The sequence below is a fragment of the Hippocampus bargibanti genome, linkage group LG14 (assembly GCF_051943395.1).
Source record: "Hippocampus bargibanti isolate YZ-2025 linkage group LG14, ASM5194339v1, whole genome shotgun sequence".
In the NCBI taxonomy this organism is placed as follows: Eukaryota; Metazoa; Chordata; class Actinopteri; order Syngnathiformes; family Syngnathidae; genus Hippocampus; species Hippocampus bargibanti.
This window is the reverse complement of record NC_142747.1, coordinates 14,824,394-14,842,570: the sequence shown is the minus strand read 5'-3', so window position 1 is coordinate 14,842,570 and position 18,177 is coordinate 14,824,394. Positions and strand designations below refer to the sequence as shown.

The following is an 18,177-nucleotide window of genomic DNA, read 5'->3' as shown; positions in this document are numbered from 1 at the left end:
AGACAGATCACATATAATCTAGTAGTCTCGCTCTGAACAGAATCTGCCGCCACCGTTTGGAACATGGCGAAGGGGGCGGTGAACCCTATGCAGGTGCTTTTTCTTCACACACCTCCTCCCCTGCTTTTTTTTCCCAGATGGAACTTCTCTCGAGGAGCAAGTGCGAAGGATAAAGGACATCGAGGCCATCGAGAGCGACTCCTTTGTTCCACAGGCTTTCAAATCATCCCGGGACGACGTCAAGGTGCAATTTTTTTTGCTCCCTTATTCAATTCTCCTTTGACAAATCAAACGTTTCCATTCAGACAAAATGCTATGTCCTGCATCTGTCACCCTCACAGATGGAATCCAAACACATAAGTCGTTATTGAAATGTTTCCTCCATTTGATTTGTCAGAGGTCCTTTGAGAAGACAGGTAACACCATGTGACATAGACTTTGTGTCCACTTTGGAGGACGCTGGTCAAGGTCGAGACCCGGGACCTAAGGACCTTGTCAAATTACAAAAAAAGGCAAATGAAACTGGACAGTATTTTTAATGGTAAACATTAAAATAATTCAAGTTGCTTTTATACCATGTTTTGCAAACAACATTATTCCCAAATCATGTTTATGTGATGATTCATTTGACTTAACTCCTTCACTGCCATCCCCGAATTTATTTGGGAATTGAAAATATGACATTGAGCGCCATTCCAGAATTCGTTCGGAATTTGGTTTTTCTTGCGGGGGTGCCAATAAAGTGCTGGTAAGACCTCTGGCAATGTTTTTCCCTTCCACGAGGGGGCAGCATTTCCCTTTTTCCCATTTTAGCGCTAACTCCAGACCCATATAATTTAGGAATTAACTCTATTTTTTTTATGACAGAAGAGAATCTAAGCTTTCTTATGCTGCATTGAATGTTTATGTAGTTCTAAAACTCAATATTCTGTGAGTCCTGGAATTTGAGTGACAATGACACAAACCCTGGCACTGGAGGGTTTTTTTGCACATCATCTGGCAGTGAATGAGTTGAAGATGAATAATTTCAGCACGCCCTCGGAATCTGTAATTTATTACAGATTTACTTACATCATCCTCAATTTAACAGCAACTTAGAGTTGAGGATGATAAAATAAACAAAAAAATTAATAATAAGAAGAATAAGAAGAAGAAGAAGAAGAAGAAGACAATGCGCTGTCTAGGCTATTTATTCAAGTTGAATATTAATCTCCACATAAATGAAGCTTCACGAATTAACATCCTTCTGCATTAGATCAGCGATTAACTTTCAGCAAAACAGGACTTCTTTCATAAATGGAACTAAACTGGTTGCAATCATTTTTAGTTGGATATTTCTATTTCTATGTGGCTTGCATCTGGGATGCACATAATGTGAAGCTGCAACGGAATGCGGAAGTGTTCAAGTGTCCAATAATTCGCTTTCAGGCTATTTTGACACTTCGTAATAACAGGCCGCATAGAAGCTGACCACAAGCTGTGGAAAAAATATGAAACTGACAGAACGACCTTGTTCAAAGGTTTCTGCCTGACAGCATTGGTATTGTTGACTGTACATTAAATGTACGTTTTTCTCTTTTTTTGGGAGGGGAGGGGCAGAGCGGCGTGTGCTGAGGGTATCATTGTTATTGTTGACTGTACATTAAATTTATTTTTTGATCACGTCCGGTTAAAAAGGGGTGGACATTTTCCATGAAGTATCCATAACATTTCATTGTGAAGTTAAGATAACTTTGGAAACTTTCCATGACATTTGTGGGAATATTTAGGATTTTAAGATTACTATGTTATTTTGTACTCAAGCATCAGCTTTTTTGATGTAGGTGATACGTTTGTGAACCTGTTATTGTGTTATTGTGTGTCTTTGCTGCTGTGAAATGTAAATTTCTCCACTGTGAGACTAATAAAGGCCAATCCAATCCAATATTATTCAAGTTGCTCAAACAGACCTGCCCATGCATCGGACTTCTAGTGCCATCTCGTGGACAAATATTGGCGTGAGACTATTCACGTTGTTTTCTCCATCGTATTTTTGTTTCGATGCAACGACCACCTCCCCTCAAAATGTTTTTGTTGAAAAAAAAAATCAGTAAAATTTAAATACATGTACATTAAAAAGAAGACAAATCTGAACAATCACGTACTACACAGTTTGCACTCATCTTTGCAGCAATTACCTTGCCTATCTGACAAAGTTTAAAACCTCACGACACCTAAAGAGGCAAAGCCACCACTAGTAAACACCAAAAGTAAGTGAAACACTACCGCAACTAAAAATCTTGGCTTGTTCTAAAAGGTTCCATGCAAATAGATTTATTGCGCCTGAGTAAACTTGAAAGAAGAGTGTCCATTGTGCTCCCGCCACCATTTTCCCATTTTCCCTGTCTTTAAGAAACAATCCAGTATTATTGTGAATCTATTATCCTCTTCAATGTTTTACTCAATCAAGTTTAGAGTTTCTATCTCCAAACAGTCTCCAACCTGTGCTGAGTTTTATTGCAAGGTGTTTTTACGTATTATTATTATTGTTGTTGTTATTATTATTTTACCTCAACCATATCTGTTTTTCATGTCAGACTGAACCTGCGGTGAAGCATGAGTCGGACGGGACAGAAGACGTGGACCTCAGTTTTCCCCTGTCCATTGTTTACAACGACAGCGACACTTTGGCTCATCCCGCTGTGAGTGGTCCCTTTGACAGCCCCTCATGACACATTCCGTCCCAAATGGACACTCCGAAACACTTTATGTCAAGTAAAATGCTGCAAGTCGCATAAAAACTGCCACCTGTGCATAGTACCACCATGCATCGCGTACTAAGATCCTAAACATGCCGCATATCCTTCTCCAATCACCTCCTCTTCTGCAAAGCACTGATGAAAAACGAGAAGGAAAACTTTCAACTGCACTAATGCTCCCCAGGGCTTCCCACTCATCTATCTCCAGTGGGCAAACTGAGTTATGACCTGACGTATGCAGATAACCCCTTGACACATTTCCACACACACAGAGCATATATAGACTCACAAGGCCCTGCGACAGGCTGATGTATGGTACCAATATGCCCCAGGCGGGCCCTAGCCTCAGCTCCGCTCCCAATTAGAACATATGAGTCACATTAGCCCTACCAACCTCGTATCAACACACGCACGCACACACACACACACACACACACACACACACACACACTCACACATTACACTACAACACTAGCGAAGGGCCAACTGACAAGTGCTCATTGGTGTCGAACAAAATTACAGTTTAAAAAAAAAATCTGTGTCAGATTGGGAGCGAAGGATTGACATGTTGCACTCTGCTTTGCATGATAACACACACCCACACACACATGCAATTACAATAACACTAAAAAATATCAAGACAGTTTCATTTTGTTGCTTCTTACGAAGCACTTCATCACAGTGTGCAGCAGTGGGTTCTTTTTAAGCCAGAACAGTAAAACAATCTAGTTAAAATTGACATCACATTCAAATGTGATGGATCCAATTTTGTGATTTAAGAGTAATCAGTTGTTTGAATATAACAATCAAGCAGAAACAAAGAGTAGAAAGCAGAAATCTTTTTTAAGATTCTTTGTTAAGAGCGGCGGATGTGACATTATTATAATACAGAGGTCTGAGAAAATAAAATACTGTTAAGAAAATAAAAGTCTTTACAATGTGTTCGTATAGCGAATTACCTGAACAAATGCCATTTTGGAATTGCATTGGCAGCAATTTCGGGGGGGTACACTTCATTTGTTTCTGCATTCACAGTAATTTCCCTCACAGCATTATACAGAGCACCTGTCCATTTGGCATTCAATAATCATGGGATGCAAGTCAAGAAATAATAATCATAATAAGAATAATAATAATACATTTAATTTACAGTATCAGCGCCTTTCAAAACTCAAGGTCACTTTACAGTCACAGGATAAGTTTTTCTTTGGGTGAGCAGCATTCACTCAACCCGGAAGTAACTCAAATAGATAGAAAGCGAGCTAGCTAGCTAATAGTTTGCAAATAGATGGCTAGCTAGATAGATATTGATATGCATCAAATAGTCAGATGGATGGATGGATGGATGGATGGATCGATGGATGGATGGATGGATGGATGGATCGATCCATTAAACTCAAATCCACTGTAACGACTGAAGGAGGCTGAAGGATCATTCCATCATACCTTTTAGCTTAGCTAGCATCCTACTTTTAGCTACCTCCTCCAGAGTGTTCATGGAGCAGCCCAGTCGGTCCAGTATCTCTCTGTCCTGGGCTGAGTTTCTGCCTGACCATTAGATTAGATTAGATTAGATTAGATTCGATTAGCCTTTATTCATCTCACAATGGAAAAATTTACATTTTACAGAAAAAACAAAATACAGTCGCTGCTGTAAAGGCAACCCTTCACGTGGTGGCATCTTGAAGTCAAAAACAGAACAAATTATGCCATAATGACTGTCTTCAAGTGTGAAACTCAGAAGGGTCCTCTATTTGCTTCGACTGGTCAGGTTGATCAAAAAAATACATTCATTGATTAAAAAAATACGTTTGTCTCATCCAGCGAGAGAAACGAGAACGGAAAAAAAAACATTTCACAAGAGCCATCAATCACCATAAATGGCGCCGTGAAAAATCAATGTGTGATAAGATTAGAATCAGAATCAGAATCAGAATCAGAATCATCTTTATTGCCAAGTATGTAGAACACACAAGGAATTAGTTTAGATTAACCTTTTTTAGTCTCACAGTGGAGAAATTCACAATTCTCTGTTTCTACTGTCCTCCACAGCTGTTCATGGACAAAGAGAAGGCCGAAGAGATGTGGCTCAACAGGCTTATTTCACTGCGCCAAGAGAGGCTAATGGGAAGTCCCGTGTCCTAACCAGGAAACGCCAGAATATTCTTTCTCTAATCAGGATACCTTCGTTTCAGACAATTCAATTGTTGCTTCATTTTAGTCTGCCTGCTCTCTAAAAATATGTCAGCATTTTAAAACCTGAATGTGAATCTGCTTTAATTTCTGTGTTGGCAGTTAAAGAAACCCATCCCAGTTGAAATGATAGCTTTGACTTTGACATCTTAGTACCGTGGAATAAAAAAAATGAAATGCAAATTCTGCATCCTTCTGTTTTTGTCATACAGCATGAAAAATCGGGGTGAAGTAAAAATAAACAAGATAAAGTAGTTGGAGTAGTTTAATCCAGGGTTTTTTAGCCTTTTTATATCGAGTGAATCCACAATTTGTCCTCGGTCAACAACTTTATTACAGTAAAACAAGAGCTGCTTTAACTACGTGACCTTGTTGGCTGTGCCTTATTCTGTTGAGTAATGTGCGTTCATTCACGGCTGGATTTTAATTATTACTGTCAATATAAAGCAGTGTAAAGAATAAGAGCCGTGACTATTTATGGAGCGTTCTAGATGGTAAATCTATACCCGGTGTGGGACACTTTGTCACTCCGACATCGCCTCCAAATAGCCAGTGTTGTAATGAAGTCAGATATACAAGCTTGTTCGTAAGTAACATCGACCATTCCTTGACCACAGCAATAACATTGGTTCTTCGCGTTATTTGATCCTTACACGCTGTCCCGATACTGGGATTTGTAAATGCCATTTTGTAAGAAGGTATGTAAGTTACTCTGTTACAGTTACTTAATATTGACGAGTATAAAAGAGAGTGAATTTTTGGACTTTTAACAAGAAGCTTCCAGAGCAACGTCGTCATGGCAACATTCAGCGACACAACAGCCTCGTGGACGCAAGTAGTTTTAATCAGCCAATCAGAGGACGGGAATACGTCACATGGTCGATTGCCCCCATATCCCAAATCACTTAACTCCGCCTCCGGGCTACACTTCTGTATTTACAATTGAGCCTGCAGTATTGTGGCGCACACGGACTATCATGGTGATTTAAAACCGTTTGTTTTATTATTTCATTATTTTATTTTCTTTAGCGGCGTTTTCATCAAGATGTTTGGAAGCGGCAATTTGGTGGACTTTGACGAGGACCCCTTCTTCTCGTAAGTTGTTGGCCTCAAAATGTTAAGCTACCGTGTTGGGCATTCCTAAAAGGGGGACATATGTACCGGTAACATTATTTTCAAGTAGAATGTTGGGGAAAAAAATTCCGAGATGGTGATAATAATAATAACAATATAATAATAATAATAATAATCTGAATAATCATGATAATTATAATCATAATCATAATAATACATTTCATTTCTAAGCACCTTTCAGAACTCTCAAGGACACATCGATCGATACCGGGACAAAAAAACAGGCTACGTGGGCTCATTAAGTGTCATTCATATTGCTTACGCGATAAGTACAACACATACTGCTAATATGATAGGTAATTGACCACATCAATTGTATCGGTATTTAATACTTTGAGTGTGTGTGTGTGAGAGAGAGAGAGAGAGAGAGAGAGAGAGAGAGAGAGAGAGAGAGAGAGAGAGAGAGAGAGAGAGAGAGAGAGAGAGAGAGAGAGAGAGAGAGAGAGAGAGAGAGAGATGTATCGATAAGAAGGTTTCTTCAGCCGTCATCTGTACAAAAGTGAAGGTTTCGGACGTTTCGCCTCCTATCCAAGAGGCTTCGTCAGCGAACTAAAGTCTGACTGGTCGTATCGGCCCCATTTATATATCCCTAATGTCCAGACATGGTGACGCCGGACACAGCTACCCTCAGGTACCCTCAGTGGTCATTCAACAAATGTCAGAAAGAAAGAATTGCGAACGAAACCAATAATTCTCAAGATTCAAAAAGGAGAGGAGTAGCAGTACCGTACATTGCAGGAGTTTCTGAAAAATTACAAAGAGTCCTTTGGCAACATAAAATTCCTACTTATTTCAAACCGATAAACACGTTAAGGCAAAAATTAGTGCTATCCAAAAGATAGGCTACCAAATGAAAAACAAAGTAATGTAGTTTATTCCATACATTGTAAGAATGAAAATTGTAAAGAGCAGTACATTGGGGAGACTCAACAAATTCTCAAAAAAAGACTTTATCAACATCGCAGGGATAATACTAGTGGGCCTCAATCGGCAGTACATTTGCACCTAAAAGCTAGCGACCACTCATTTGACGACAATGAGGTTAAAATCTTAGCGAAAGAACATAGATGGTTTGAAAGGGGGGTAAAAGAAGCGATTCTTATAAAACAACAAAATCCTTCATTAAACCGGTCTGGTGGGGTGAGGTTCAATTTGGATCGTTCATACAATAGCCTGCTTAGGCAAAACAGGTTAGGCAACTTTCGCAATGCTGATGAGGGTCGTTATGCTGATGAGGTGATACCGGGGAGAGTGGGGGTAATAGGCCAGTCGTTAGTCAGGAATGTAGGAACAATCAGTGGGGCCACAGGGAGGGGTCCCCTGCCCCCCCAACCTGAGAGTAGGGACCTATCATAGCTGTGTCCGGCGTCACCGTGTCTGGACATTAGGGATATATAAATGGGGCCGATACGACCAGTCAGACTTTAGTTCGCTGACGAAGCCTCTTGGATAGGAGGCGAAACGTCCGAAACCTTCACTTTTGTACAGATGACGGCTGAAGAAACCTTCTCATCGATGGACCACTCCTGTACGACTGAGAGCTTACACAGACGTAGAGAGAGATGTAGTATAACTCATTAACTTGAAATGTTTATAAAAGTTTAATCGCTAAATTAGCGTTCTTTAATATATGTGTGTGCGTGCGCGTGTGGGTGTGCGCGCGTGTGTGTGTGTATGGGTGTTTGAGATTGAGGGCGATAAAGTTATTTTTACATTACGTGAATATGTTAATGATGCTCAAATACTGCTTCAAAGATTGACAGGGACTTTTATTTGTTCTAAATGTAGAAATGTGTTTGTGCGTTTGTGTGATTATTTTCTTCCAGACAGTGGCGTTAGGTGTTCAATTTGGTGTTCATGCTAAGTGCAGTGTGTCTTTCTCGTGGAATACAGAGCTAAATCCTCTCTACTCCCTGTGGTGTGATGTATTCACTGAATTAAAGTTTCATCGTGCACCATGTTATATTATATCATTTCATACCAGTACAGTCCATTTTTTAAATATAATACAACTGTGTCTTTAATGGGAAAACAAACTGAATAGCCTGAGAAACAACAAATGTTTAACCATACATACAATGTTTTAAGCAACATTCTTAATCACCTTCTGTGTAGAGATCCATTCCGAGCACACCAGGATCACATGCGCCAGATGATGCGGAGCTTCTCAGAGCCATTTGGCGGTCCTTTCATGCCCAGCATCATGAACGGAACAACCCACGACCATGATGTAGCAGAGCCTGTAGCATTGAGGGGCGAACACAGAGTGAGAGAACATGTCTATGAACCCATCAACTGCACATCCATTAATCCACACGTGACCATCTCATTAGTTTAGTTTTAGAACAAGCAAACCATAAAGGCACAAAGGACAACCGATGTCACTTTTTTGTTTTTTAACTGACACCAGAAAAACGTTTTATAGCATCTAAAATACCCAAAACATGCAGTATGATATTTTTATTCAAGTGCAAAACACCAATAAAAATGACTTAACGTGTCCAAAATCTGCTAATTTATTTGTGCCATTTTGAGGCAACATTGGGGGAAAATCTCTCACCCAAAAAAAGAGGCACAAAATGGCGACATCCTGTGGCCACCTCCGTTTACACAGGCTGATAAATTCCTTATATGGCGCTTGGACGCCCTCTTCTGGCCTTCTGGCGGCTTTTAGGTGCAACACGAGGTCCCCAGACCAAACAAGTACCGCAAAATACATTGACGTGATGGAAGGACCGCTACAATGCGTCTTTTTTACGGTCAAGGGAGATCCTTTAGTGACGTCACGTACGGACTCGTCACCAACTCAAAAACAAGACTTCCTGAATATTCAGCGCGAGTCTTAAACCGTAAAATATAGCTATATGCGGTGGAATCTTTGTAAAATACGCTCAGTAGAAGTCATTTGAAGCCATTTTACAAATTATGGACACAACTTGTCCGGAGACGTCGGTTGTCCTTTAAGTGAAGCAACACTTGCACATGTTAGTGTCTGGTTTCAAAGGTCAACACCCTTGGCCTCTCCAACCGTTATATCTGTCACCCACAGCAATACTATTTATAGCCCATTGTTCACTGACCCATTTATTTTGCAGGTACAGTGTAAACTTTGAAAAGTAGTGGAATTGGTTTCCAAGCTCAAACTGTCAACAGTCATAATTTTGTATTTCTGTACATGTGTTAAGATGATTTCATATTCTTAACCCAAGTATGTAAGTGTACTGAACAATAAAGCTAAAATAAAAAATAATTACTCCTGTTAGACATGAAAAAAAACGGAACTCATTGGCAATTTTTCACAATTACCCTGTAAAAGTATGCGTTAAGTCTTGAAATATTTTAATGTCTATTATTAATGTCTAATCTATTAATAGAAAAATCGGATAATTGATTTTCAATTAATAAGGAAAACGACATGACCATGTGATGCCGGCATTGTTTTTATCCACTCTGGGTCACCGCCCTTGCGTTCTATTATCGAATTTGTGACTTTGAATGTTTATGGCTTTCAGAGACCTACCCTGTTAATTAACATGGACATCAGCAAATGCAATTGTAGAATTGTCACGTCACATGTGAACAGTTGACCAGAGATTTTCAGGAAAGAACAAAAGGCTAACTCAACTTCTGTACCCGCCCGCTAACCTTCCCTCGAATCAGGACAGGAAGGTGAACGGGTTCGCTCTGTGTCATGGAGGCCCGTATATTTATCCTTCATGATAACTTTCACCACAAGTTTGCCCTCCAAAAGCAGCAACTTAATGCCTCTTAATTACAGCGGCCTGCTGCCATTATCTAAACAATGTGTCCTAGTAATGACTTCGCTGACTGAACCTCAGCTATCCAAACACGTAATTTAATCCTTTTGGTTTCCATGGGCGACAGGTATCCACAAAAGATCTTTCCGCTTGATTATAATCTCATCAAATATTCCAAATATCAGTGCACTTCTACTCAAGTCCAAACTAGTCATGGTCAACAGAAGGGATAGAAAGAATCAACAAGGTTGCAGTACATCTGTACTAATACGCTGACTTAAAAAATGCTTGGCTGTACTAATACACCAATATTAGCTCAACATAACTCCCAAGCAGGTGGAATAAGGCCCTTAGTAGTTGTGTGGCGATACTTTAAGGCAAACCGGTTGACAACAGTACAAAAAATGGTCTCTGAAAAATAGATAATGAACCCGGCTCACTTTGTCAGTTACTGCCTGGGGCTATCTGGCAAGAGAAAAGAACCTTTAGTCTGGTCAAGTTTCACTTCAGTTATCCTGTCATGGTTATATTTTAAAAGTTGCGGTCTTCTCAAGAAGCAATTTTCAAGGCACTTGTCAAATAAGTCCTTAACTCATTCACTGCCAGACGTGCAAAAATGTGTCCACTCCAGTACCAGGGTTTTTGTCATTGTCACTCGAATTCCAGAACCCACAGAATATTGAGTTTTAGGATTACATAAACATTCAATGCAGCATCAGAAACCTTAGGCTCTCAGGAAAAAATAGTTAATTCCTAAGTTATATGAGCTTGAAATGAGGGTGGCTGTCCAAAATACAATGCAATTCAGAGATATTGGTTTATGAAGGACTTTAACAACCGCTGAAGCTGCAAACAAAGCGCTAACATGGAAAAAAGGCAAATGCTGCCCACTTGTGGAAAGATAAAAACATTACCAGAGGCCAAGGCCAGCGCTTTATCGACACCCAAACAAGAAAAAACAAAACCTGAACAAATTCAGGAATGGCGCTCTATGTCATATTTTCAATTCCCGAATAAATTTATGAATGGCAGCGAATGACTTAATTACCAATTGATCATGATCTTGCCATTGTCGATAGCCAGGCTGGGAATCGCCAAAGTATTAGTGTCAATATAAAGCTGACAAAACCTTTCCAATTTTGAACTCATTTTACCAATTTGATTCAATTATTAGCTAAAATTAGGCCAGCAACGTTTTGAGATTTTCCTTCATCAATCACCATGAACTCTAGCGACCCAATTTTTGTCTTGCCTTGGACAAACATGGAAATTCCTATCGCTGACCGTCCTAGTTTCACGCCGCTTTAGGCATGCAAGGGTAGTGTGTCATACCACCTATTCCTCTGATAAATAACAATAATTATGATGAAATGATTAACATTGACTCCTGTAGCACCTGACTGAAACAATTTAGTTACTGACACGTCTAGACTAATGTTTTAAGGGTGAAATAAACCTAACATGCATGTTTTTGAATTGTGCCAGAATACCGGGAAAAAAGCCAGGAAAGTCCGAGGAGAACATGCACACGCCACAAAGGAAGGCTGCAGTCAAGCGATTCCAACTCCAAGCTTTGGAACTGTGAGGCAAACAAATTGCCCTCTTATTATAATAAAACCTCAAAATCCAATGTCACAGAAAATACTCTTTTGGCGAATTCCTAAACAAAAGAAATATGTGTAACCTCATAGCGAAAAAGCCCCTATTATGTAGTCACAAAATATCAATGCAAAGGCAGTATTTTTGACAAGACAACCAAAGTTCAGCTTGTACGCATCTGGCTTGTTCAAATCTTACTAAAACCATGCCTAATAGAGTTCACACATTTACTACCAGCTCTTCAAAGCAGTTCTGCAGATTGCCAACTTTATGTGAGCATTTTGGCTGATCTTTAACCACCAAACCCTAAAAAAAACCATAATCAAGCATTCTATTACATTCTATTATGATAAATTGTTGAACAAAACAAAAACTATTCTATTCAGAAGAAAAAAAAATAGTTTGCCACCCATAATGTTTCTTTTGTGGCATCTCAAATTATAGAACAACACTAAGAAAGGTCTTTTTGATGACAAAATACTTATTTAATCACTGCATGTTTCAATTTAAAAGCCATTGGCCTTTTTTACATAGTGTTCCTCATTAACTCCATGAAGTAAACAAAAACTAAAAATATTTGGGGTAAAAAGTAACAATTTGTTCATGCCATTGTATTTGTTAATGATATTTGTACTGGCACAGTGGGGCGAGTGTAAGGTCGGATTTTATTTTTCTTCAGTTTTTAATCTTGTTTACAACATATTAAATTTCCCATAGGGAAAATGATTTTTATCAATTTCCCTTTCATGGAGTTAACAGAGCGAAGAGTGCTCACATTTCCCTGCTATCTCCTGGGGGTAGCCATTCACTGCTTCATATCACCTTTCATCCTCTGGGCACACTTGTTTATAAATGTACCATCACACAGTGGTGTTTTGTGTCCATAAGAATTAATTTTTTTTATTTTAGTGAGCTGTTTCTTCCCGTATTGTTGTTTATGTTCAATTAGAACTGTACTGTAGCATACCAAAAGGGGTTTCTGACAATGCAAACAGCCAAAATGAGAACCAAACTCTCAGTATGATGCGGTAGGCCCTTCACTACAGGTTCCTTATCTTGTCCCCTCACGCTCTTCTGTTCAACAGCAGTCGCGTCTAAATATAAGTAAGTCACAAATGGAAGTGGCATTTATTTGTCCGCGGGATCAAATTGGCCTGTGAGATAGTGAGCAGGAGTGCTTTATTTACATCAGCTTGACCTTTTGGGGAAAGAGCTGAGTGAGCAGCCTTGGACTCTGCGGCCCCTGCGTAACCTTCCCAGAATGAATCTCAGTTTCAGCGACAAAACCCACGCTAATCTCTGGCAATGCGACCCAATTACACATGGAACACAAGTCATTCAACACCACGCTAATTGTAGACCCTGCACGTAACACACATGCTGTACATACATAGCAATAGATGCTAAGATGCTAAGCGGGGGACTGCGGATTCATAAACAGCAAAACCGTTTTGTAAAAGCCCCGTCTTCCTGTCCTTGACACTCAAAGCTTCAATTGTCATCATTTTTCACTTTTACATATAGGTCGTATCAATTGTCAAGGTGAACCAGACAATCTGTGGCAAAATCCCAACAATGTGTGTTTTAACATGTGCTGGAACAAAAGATTAATGCTTATTTTTCTTCTGATGTTGTTTCAATCTCCAGGACCTCAGTCGCTCACTGTTGCCCTTTGACAGCACGGTGAGTAGATTTCTCTTCAAGTAACGTTCAACTGTTAATCAATTATTGTCAAATGCATCTTCTAAAACCTCCTCTTTGAATCAACCCAAGTCACCCAAACTTGTCGGAAGATTATTTTAGACCAAAAGTCACTATTAGTTGTTTACATTCAGACAGAAGCAAAATCAACAGTTTCCGCTTTGCTGTTTTTGTAAGCATATTAGTCATTTCCATGTCTGGATCACCAAATGCGGTAGTTCAAAGCCAGTTGTAGAAGCTTTATGGCCGTTCAGCTGCCTCAACGTGTAATACAAATTTGACTATTTGTGATTAGCATTAGCGGGAAAGCTCCTAATACCACAGTGGTTGAAAACACCTGACTCTATGAGCAAACAACAAAAAGTATCCAATTGCCCTCCATATTGTTGTAATGTTATTTTCAAATTGAATATTTAGCTCTGATTTGCATTCAGGGAGAAAATGTCTGTTTCAATGTCCGCTAATGAGCCTTGGATATGCACTTAAAAAAATACAAAGCCCAAGCTGTCAAAATTATACCAGAAATTACATCCCATAGAAGTTTACCCTTTTTGATGTTCACTTCTTAACTGTCTTCCATGTATACTTGAAATGACAATTTTTATAACTTGCGACTTGCTCAGCTAAAACCTATGAACTATTTATTCTCTCTCCTACTTTATATATGTATAACTTTTATAGGTTTCAATGCTTTTGTGTACGATCAATGACAAACATTTAGGCCAATATTCGTTGGGACTGTTGCACCCAACCCATCTGATAACTCATTTCGACTAGCTTAAAATATTGCAAAAACTTGACTTGCTTAATTCTTACTGCAGTAACTTGCAAGAAACATAAGGGTAAAGACTGGTAGTCAGATGTGATATATATATTTTTAACCAGGATCAGGGATTAGCAGGTGTGTACACCTTTTGTTTTTCTACTTTCATTCCTTTCATCACTTTGCTGCTGTGAAATGTAAATTTCTCCACTGCAAGACTGATAAAGGCAAATCCAATCCAAACAACTCATCTGCAACATGTCTTAAAATAAATATGGGCTGACAATTTTATTGCAGCCTACGCTTGATTACTCTTCACAATTCGATCCTAACCGGTGTCCAAGTCATGAAATAGTCGTTTGTATGTGAGTTACGTTGCCTTGGTTTATATGTCAATGTCAGTAGGTCCCAGTGCGGTGAATATCCCATTTAGTTGATGTCACAGACATGACCTATATAACACGCCGATCCCAACGCATGTTTTGTTTGTACATGCACGAACATAGATTTGTTTACGAGCTGATAAGTCGTCGAGAGCAGGTGGCATCCGAGCATAACCATTCGACTAGTGTGACTATTCTTTGTGCCTTGTGTGTTTGTGCAGGACCCCTCAATGAACCCTTTTGGCATGTTTGACAACATCATGAATAACATGAAGAGCACAATGGAGAGGATGTACAAAAACTTTGTGAGTTCACACAATAACTAAATAAATACATGAATAAATGAATAAATAAATAGTCTTTCATGTTTGCGTTGCAAGTACAATGGTATTTGTTTGTGCGTCAGGAAAACATGTCCACGGATCCAAACGCCCACTCGTTCAGCTCCTCGTCCGTCATGACGTATTCCAAGGTTGGAAACGACCCCCCAAAAGTCTTCCAGGCCGCGTCGTCGACACGCCGGGCCCCAGGAGGTGTAAGTGCATCAACAGAGGGATATGTTCACACTCTCATGTGGGATCGGTCAATCTGGGTCACCAAACTATCATTTTAGCTTTATTCAGACAGCGGCATTGAGTCAATTTATTAAAGGACAACCGACATCACTTTTTTGTTTTTTAACTGACATCAGAAAAACGTTTTATAGCATCTAAAATACCCAAAACATGCAGTATGATATTTTTATTCAAGTGCAAAACACCAATAAAAATGACTTAAAGTGTCCAAAATCTACAAAAAAATTGAGCTGCGAATTGGGCATTTTCAGAAAGTCCCGCCCCCAGTTCGTGACGTCACGCCAAGACGTCTTGCATTGCTTGTGAATCAAAACAATGGCTTCAGATTCTGAGAATATGCTTTCTTGTTACACATCCAGTTATGATTATGATTCAAATAGTTCTGAAGAGGAAAGCATACATGTTTGCAATCGATGAAAGAATTATATGTGCCATTTTGAGGCAACATTGGGGGAAAATCTCACCCCAAAAAAAGAGGCACAAAATGGCGACCTCCAGTGGCCACCGCCGCTTCCACAGGGTGATAAATTCCTTATATGGAGCTTGGATGCCCTCTTCTGGCGGCTTTTGGGTGCAACACGGTTCTCAGACCAAACATGTACAGCAAAATACATTGACGTGATGGAAGGACTGCTACAATCTGTCTTTTTTCGGTCAGGGGGCGGTCCTTTCGTGACGTCACGTATGGACTCGTCACCAACTCAAAAACAAGACTTCCTGAATATTCAGAGCGAGTCTTAAAACGTAAAATATAGCTATATGCGGTGGAATCTCATTAAAATACGGTCAGTAGTCATTTGAAGCCATTTTACAAATTATGGACACAATTTGTCCGGAGACGTCAGTTGTCCTTTAATTGTTCTCTGACAGTAGCAACCAAAACAATGTATTTTTCTTTGGCTTTGTTTTTTATGTCATCTCTTACAGAGACTGATCACGTAAAATAGTAAAAAAAAAAATTTTTGCAGAGACAGATCAAGCTTTCATTTGTTATCGAGGAGAGCATGTATCTTCATCTTTAATTTTACATGTCAATGATTAGTTGTGTTATTCTGAGGGTTGTCAGGAAGGGCATCCGACGTAAAAGGGAAAAGCCGAAAAGAAAAGAAGATGATTAGTTGTTTTTCCTTGGTTTGACATTACAATGAATCAAATAACCTCAGCATTTCACACAATTGATATGCTTGTTCACGTGCAGGTGAAAGAGACAGTTAGAGCTTTGAAAGACTCCGAAAGTGGTCTCGAGAAGATGGCCATCGGTCACCACATCAAAGAAAGAGGGCACGTCGTCGAGAAGAAAATGAACAAGAAAACGGGAGATAAGGAGGTCATACAAGACTTCCAGAATATAGATGAATGTGGGTTAGCGTCATGAATCGCATTGCATTCATTTTCCTTGTCCTGCCCTTCACGTTCTGAATTTGCTCTCTTAGCTGAAGCAAAGTCCTTTGACGAGGAGTGGCAGAAGGAGTTATCCAAGTTTAGGCCTTTTGGGTCTACGGCTCAACTGGAGGCGCCTCGGCGTCGCAAAGGACAGCAGGCATCTCTAACTGGTCCTGACCTGACATCCAGGTTAGTAATATCATTGGTTAATAAGTGGTACCTCCATTAATGTGATCCAATTTGCTATTGTTGTCTCAATAGATTAGTTGCACCCAAAAAATGGATCCCGTGCTTATAGGTTGCCCTTTGGCCATGTTAGGGCTTTGTTCCATCTTTAGCTGTTGTTAAAGGGCTATATAAATTAATGTGTATGTATTGTATTTTGTACAGTCACTCGAATGGTGCTGTGCCGAGGACCATTTTGTGTTTGGGAGCTTTTTACTGAGCGAGTTGCTTGTTCTGTAGCCACAAAGGGACATAAGTCTTCTTGTGCCAGCCCCAAGCCCGGATAAATACAGAGGGTTGTGTCAGGAAGGGCGTCCGATGTAAAAGCTTAGCCAAAACAAACATGCGGATCAAACCTCTAAAGATGGAGGACACTGATTTGCTGTGGCGACCCCTTGACGGGAAAAGCCGAAAGGAAAAGAAGACTCCTATTTCAAGCTCAGATAACTCCAGGTCCATATAATTTAGGAATTGTTTTTTTTCTGATGGAAGAGTGTTTTTTTTTCTGATGGAAGAGTGAAAATGACAAAAACCCTGGCATTGGAGTGGACACATTTTTGCACGTATGGCAGTAAATGAGTTAAAAAGACACTTCAAGCTTTTTGTACTTAATACACACACATACACTTACAGACAATTAAGAGAATTAATAAACTGAACATGCATGTATTTGAAAAGTATAAGCAAGTGAAGGAAATCCACACTACCACAGTGAGAGCACGAGAATCAAACCCTGAATCTCTGATGCTTGATTGGTTCAACTTTAACCAATCATGAAGAAAACATTAAACAATGGCGTTATTTAATGTTTTGTTGTCTTCCACAGAGAACAACCCAAGTCCAAACCAAAAAGTATCCTCAAAGCTTCCAACTCAACAAAGCAGTAAAATCATTGACGTCCTCGCAAGTCTCAAATGCTCACAATTTTCTCATCCCCATGACGAAATCAGATGGACTGACCCATGAATTGTAACACTAACACATTTTGACGCTGTTGTACTGGTCACTGCTTCTCAAATTTGTTAGTGTTGCGCAGTTTATCCGCAGCAACATGGCGGTTAAGCTACTGTACTTACTTCCCTGCTGCTCCCATGCCACTCTGCGTATTTTCAAACAGTCACATCTACCATTGTGGTGGCAGTGTCACAAAGGATCGAGGAAGTCAGGAAGTGGAGCGTTGCTACTAACAGGATAACCATGAAGAGTTAGTTGGATTTTAAATGAGTGGACCAATTGGTGTCCTCCGAAGAGATAGGTGAGCGATGGAAAGTGGCAGCAATGCAACGCCTAAAGAAATAAGTGTAGATGCTACCACGGGTGGTTTTAATAGGCAAACCATAGCTATATTTGTGTTGTTTTTTTTATACTTTTTTCCACTTTTAGCCCATGAGACACTAGCTGTTGACATACACGAGGAATGCTGAAAAAGTATTTTGACATAAAACTGTCACTATAGGGCCATAACATCTTTGGTGTCTGACTTAGGAACCACTATTGCACGTAAAAGAGATCACAAATGTTCCCTGTCGAGTATCTAAAATGTCTTGCATCTGTTGTAATCTTTGTACAAAGGAACATTTCTTTTCCTTTTTGTATTGTTCATTTTTCATCCAAGCTCAGTAACACCATTTTCAACTGTTCTGTATATTTTGAATATACATTTAGCATCAAAAAATAAAAAGGTCTCTACCTTAAATGTGTTGACAGCTATTATGGGTCTAAGTA

The 18,177-nt window shown here is 39.6% G+C and overlaps 2 protein-coding genes across 4 annotated transcripts in view; both read left to right on the top strand.

Annotated features, from left to right (window-relative positions):
- The window catches only part of rsrc1 (arginine/serine-rich coiled-coil 1), a 132,685-nt gene extending 127,571 nt beyond the window's left edge, over nt 1–5,114 (top strand). For both annotated transcript variants that reach the window (XM_089013252.1, XM_089013251.1), the window contains exons 8-10: nt 138–244; nt 2,577–2,681; nt 4,791–5,114. In XM_089013252.1, coding sequence (XP_088869378.1) covers nt 138–244; nt 2,577–2,681; nt 4,791–4,883 — 305 coding nt within the window. In that variant the 3' untranslated portion in view covers nt 4,884–5,114. The remainder of the gene's footprint in view (nt 1–137; nt 245–2,576; nt 2,682–4,790) is intronic.
- A 149-nt stretch (nt 5,115–5,263) lies between these two features.
- mlf1 (myeloid leukemia factor 1) lies at nt 5,264–18,138 on the top strand. Of its 2 annotated transcripts, XM_089013253.1 has the most exons (9): nt 5,264–6,026; nt 8,181–8,331; nt 11,309–11,404; nt 13,070–13,105; nt 14,491–14,574; nt 14,676–14,804; nt 16,043–16,202; nt 16,278–16,416; nt 17,279–18,138. In XM_089013253.1, exons 1-9 carry the CDS (start codon nt 5,977–5,979, stop codon nt 17,337–17,339), a joined length of 906 nt encoding a protein of 301 aa, XP_088869379.1. In that variant the 5' UTR covers nt 5,264–5,976; the 3' UTR covers nt 17,340–18,138. The 2 variants fall into 2 exon arrangements, with proteins under 2 accessions (XP_088869379.1, XP_088869380.1); XM_089013254.1 differs by lacking the exon at nt 11,309–11,404.
- The last annotated feature ends 39 nt before the right edge of the window (nt 18,139–18,177 follow it).

Bases quoted from the DNA above. Each gene is read 5' to 3' on its own strand.
- mlf1 (XM_089013253.1), top strand. From the start codon at position 5,977: ATGTTTGGAAGCGGCAATTTGGTGGACTTTGACGAGGACCCCTTCTTC. The intron at 11,405-13,069 runs GTGAGGCAAACA...TTCAATCTCCAG, and splicing joins CAACTCCAAGCTTTGGAACT to GACCTCAGTCGCTCACTGTT. The intron at 16,203-16,277 runs GTGGGTTAGCGT...TTGCTCTCTTAG, and splicing joins CTTCCAGAATATAGATGAAT to CTGAAGCAAAGTCCTTTGAC.